This window comes from Rhagoletis pomonella, unplaced genomic scaffold (genome assembly GCF_013731165.1).
Source record: "Rhagoletis pomonella isolate Grant_MI unplaced genomic scaffold, Rhpom_1.0 Rhpom_scaffold_06274, whole genome shotgun sequence".
Taxonomy (NCBI): domain Eukaryota; kingdom Metazoa; phylum Arthropoda; class Insecta; order Diptera; family Tephritidae; genus Rhagoletis; species Rhagoletis pomonella.
In genome coordinates this window covers 1-3,616 of record NW_023464807.1, presented here as the reverse complement: position 1 = coordinate 3,616, position 3,616 = coordinate 1, and the positions used below count along the sequence as shown (strand labels likewise).

The following is a 3,616-nucleotide window of genomic DNA, read 5'->3' as shown; positions in this document are numbered from 1 at the left end:
TACTATAACCATTACCATTATTACTACTATTACCATTACAATTACTATTACAATCATTTATCGTCAGGTTCCATAGGAGCGGGGAGAGAACCTTGTCTCGCAGTGTGCCTCTTGGCGCATATCTGTTAAAGTTCCTTGAAGGCTTTTTTGATGTAAGTCACAGTTTGACAATATTCACTTATCTATCTTTCGAGTCTGCGTGCTGGCGGTTGAATTACTTGTTACTAGGTTTCAAGCGGAAGACCTTGTTCCCTTCGTTATGAATAAAACGTTCGTCATAGTCCAAGAATTAGCAGTATAGGCCATAGGCCAGGTTAAGAATTGTGGTTAATATATAGAGGACATAAGAAAAAAGGTGCACACTAATGTAATCTAATGTACGATGCATGTCCAAAGCCGAGTTAATAAAAAAATAATCGCTTTACAAAATTTCCCCAAAAATGAAATTAACAAAAGCATTTGTAATTATTTTCTTTGCATCATAAAATTCTTATTACCCTCAAACCACCGTTGCAAATATGTACATACACATAAGTATACACTTATTTTCTTTAACAACAACAAAAAATTCTTCGACATCGTAAAAGTCCAGTTTTTAAAAGCAAAAAACCATCAATAAAAATCTAAATGTATCTCTACGAAGTCTTTTACTTTTTTAGTTACAAAAGAGGAAGTGCCGTCTTGCCGCCGAGTTGTTGCCACACTTCTGTGAATATGCAAAGCAGTGTGTAAAATTTAAAAATTCAGTGATTTTAAATGAGCTAATAAATATTTTTATAGCTGCTGCAAAAATTTATTATTGATAAATTTTTTTTAATTTTATTTTTGTATATTCTGTTTTAGTAAGTGTTTTTCATTTTTGAGGTTTCAATAAACGATAAGCCGCAGCGGCCGTGCTGCCACGAACTCAAATATACATACATACATATGTATATGTTTGTGTGTGTATGCAAATTTGCGTGCAGCAGCACAGTCGCTGAAAACAAAGAAAGTACAGTTTTAAGTTCAGTCCATTTGCGGGAGATGGCAAAAAAAAAACGAACTGAAAAAATTTTACTAAAATCGAAGATGATTTTTTATGCTCTCATTTTTTATTTTTTTTTTAATTTTCAATTTTGACCAATAATAATTTGGTTATCGCTTATTGTTTTTGTTCTCTTTGTTATTGATATTGTGCGTGTACGCGCCCGCAGACGCGCATTGTTTTATGCAAATTACGATGACACAAACACAGGCTATAAGAAGGGCTACGAACGAAATATATTGAAACATTTCGCAACAGTACGCGACGGTAAGCGGTAGCCAGAAACAGAAGGCTACCACGAAGGAAAGTGTAAAATAATATTACTCGTAAATATCTGTGGAAGAGTGTGTGCGCGCATTTCGAGACAAAAGCAATGAATTTCTTTGTGTTGTGCGCTGCCAGCTTGGTGTGCTGCTTTGCGATTGGCGTGCAAGCCGCCTACTATTACGATCGTCCCGATGGACCAGCACAATTTCTCGATGAGGATAAGGGACGTTATGCACGCTGCGCAGGACAGTGCTGTGAGTATTATGAATGCGAATGAGTGGCGATGTGCGAAAAATGTTTCATTACTTCTAATTTTCCACCAAATTCTCCCCTCTTCTTCTAAAAATGGACACCAGATTGCGGCACACCGAATATCAATCGCATCGTTGGCGGCACACAGGTGCGTTCGAACAAATACCCTTGGACGGCGCAGCTGCTTAAGGGCCGTTGGCATCAGCGTCTTTTCTGTGGCGGTTCGCTGATTAATGATCGCTATGTGGTGACGGCGGCGCATTGTGTACACAACAATCGCGATGAGATAACCATACGCCTGCTGCAGTTGGATAGATCGTCGCGCGAGGCCGGCATCACTAGGAAGGTAAGAAATATTTGGCAGATTAATCCAATGAAATACGTTTTTTAGGACAAATTTAAGCCAATGCCAGGAAAAATACACACGTACACATAGCTTAGCGAGGCTAATGGATGCCTGGCACTGATCTAAGCCAAGTTGCAAGGGATTATTTTATACCCTACATATAGCTTAGCAAATTTTTACGGGACATCAGAGTTTTAAAAACGTGAAAAGACCAATTCAAAATCATTCCAAAAATTTTAATATTTCTTAACAAGTTGATGAATCGGATTCTCCTTGATCGCTGCACAGGTCTGTGAGCACAGGTATATACCCCGTGATCCACTCTTCTCAGAATGTGATCACACCTACAACTTCCTACAAACATAGAATGGAGACTGGATTTATGGAATATGTAACCATAATTTGGATTTTGGAATCCACTTCTTCGACTACCTATCCAATCTGCCGAAAAGTTTACGTACAGTCAACAAACCCTGCATCTGTTCACTACAACAACAGTCGCAATAGACGATAGGGTAGAACACTGGCTTGCCGTTTGAGAGATGCCTATTTGAGCTATGTTTCCACAGGCAATTACGTTGATCTCTCCTGAGTTATTTTCGTGAATTATCCCGTTTCTACCAAGGCTAATAGAGAAGAAGGTTAAGCCAAAATTAAAATCATATGTTTAATAATGAAATTGATTCAATTTGGTGGGTTGCCAAAGTCTTTCCAATAAGTTTAAATCATTTTATCCTTAAAACAAGTTAAAATATTGATCTTAAAAGCCATAAACTGATAATGTGTTTATTAAAAATTAATATTAATTTGTATAAAAGATGTTCTGAAGTAGTTTTTCATTTAAAAAGTTTATTTTAAATTTCAAAATATTCCAATTTTAAATTTATTTTTCACTTTGCACAAAAATTTTGTATATCTAGCAACTCTAATATTTAATTCCTTTTTAACGAATGACATGTCGCAGCGGACGCGCATTTTTATAAGAAAAAGTATTATAATAGATCTAGAGATATTTTTCCCACGAGATTCAGTGCGTTTAAGAAGTGGCGGATCCATAAATTTCCAAAAATTGGCATTTAAAAATTCGAAGCGAGCATAGAAAGGGTTTCCGTACAAAACTAAGGAAGTTTACGAGGTTTGCGTGGTTACGTGGCATTTACGCAATTAGATGAATTGCCTTATTTATTAATCGCTCTGAACGAAAAGAAATTATAGAGATCTAAAAGTTTACATTTGTAGAGGATTTGCATTGATCATGAAATGGAAGAGAAAAGAGTAGATATAAAATATGAGGCATAAAAAAATAAAACTCTTTTAGAATATATGTTCTTTATTAAGAGCCTTGTAGAACCCTTACAAGAGCACAGTCTGCGATTCGAGGCTTAAAAACCCTTAAAAACTAATTGTTCTTCACACTTAGAGTTTCTTGTCATCCGCGTCTTTTCGTAATGGGTATAAAAATATTAAAGATGTAAAATTCCAAGCACTCAGTTAACAGAAAAATTATGCGGAAAATATGCCGGAAATTGTAAACGCAGCATTTACTCTTGCAAACAAACAAAAGCACTTACCAGCATATGCCCAAACGAAAGACTTAAGCAAAGAACTTGCAGTACTTACAAAAAGCTTGATCACAATTTATTTGCTACTCCTGCTGCCGTAGGAAACCTTTACTGTAAATAATACTTACTTAACTTTTACACACACATTTTCCATTCACCCCCCCC

At 36.1% G+C, this 3,616-nt stretch overlaps 1 protein-coding gene across 1 annotated transcript; it reads left to right on the top strand.

Moving 5' to 3' along the window:
- Positions 1-1,282: 1,282 nt before the first annotated feature.
- On the top strand, positions 1,283-1,889 carry LOC118755436 (coagulation factor X-like; the record flags this gene model as incomplete). The annotated part of the gene is made up of 2 exons (XM_036490268.1): positions 1,283-1,545; positions 1,648-1,889. Coding segments are annotated over exons 1-2 (390 nt in total), but the record flags the coding sequence as incomplete, so codon positions are not given.
- Between the last annotated feature and the right edge of the window lie 1,727 nt (positions 1,890-3,616).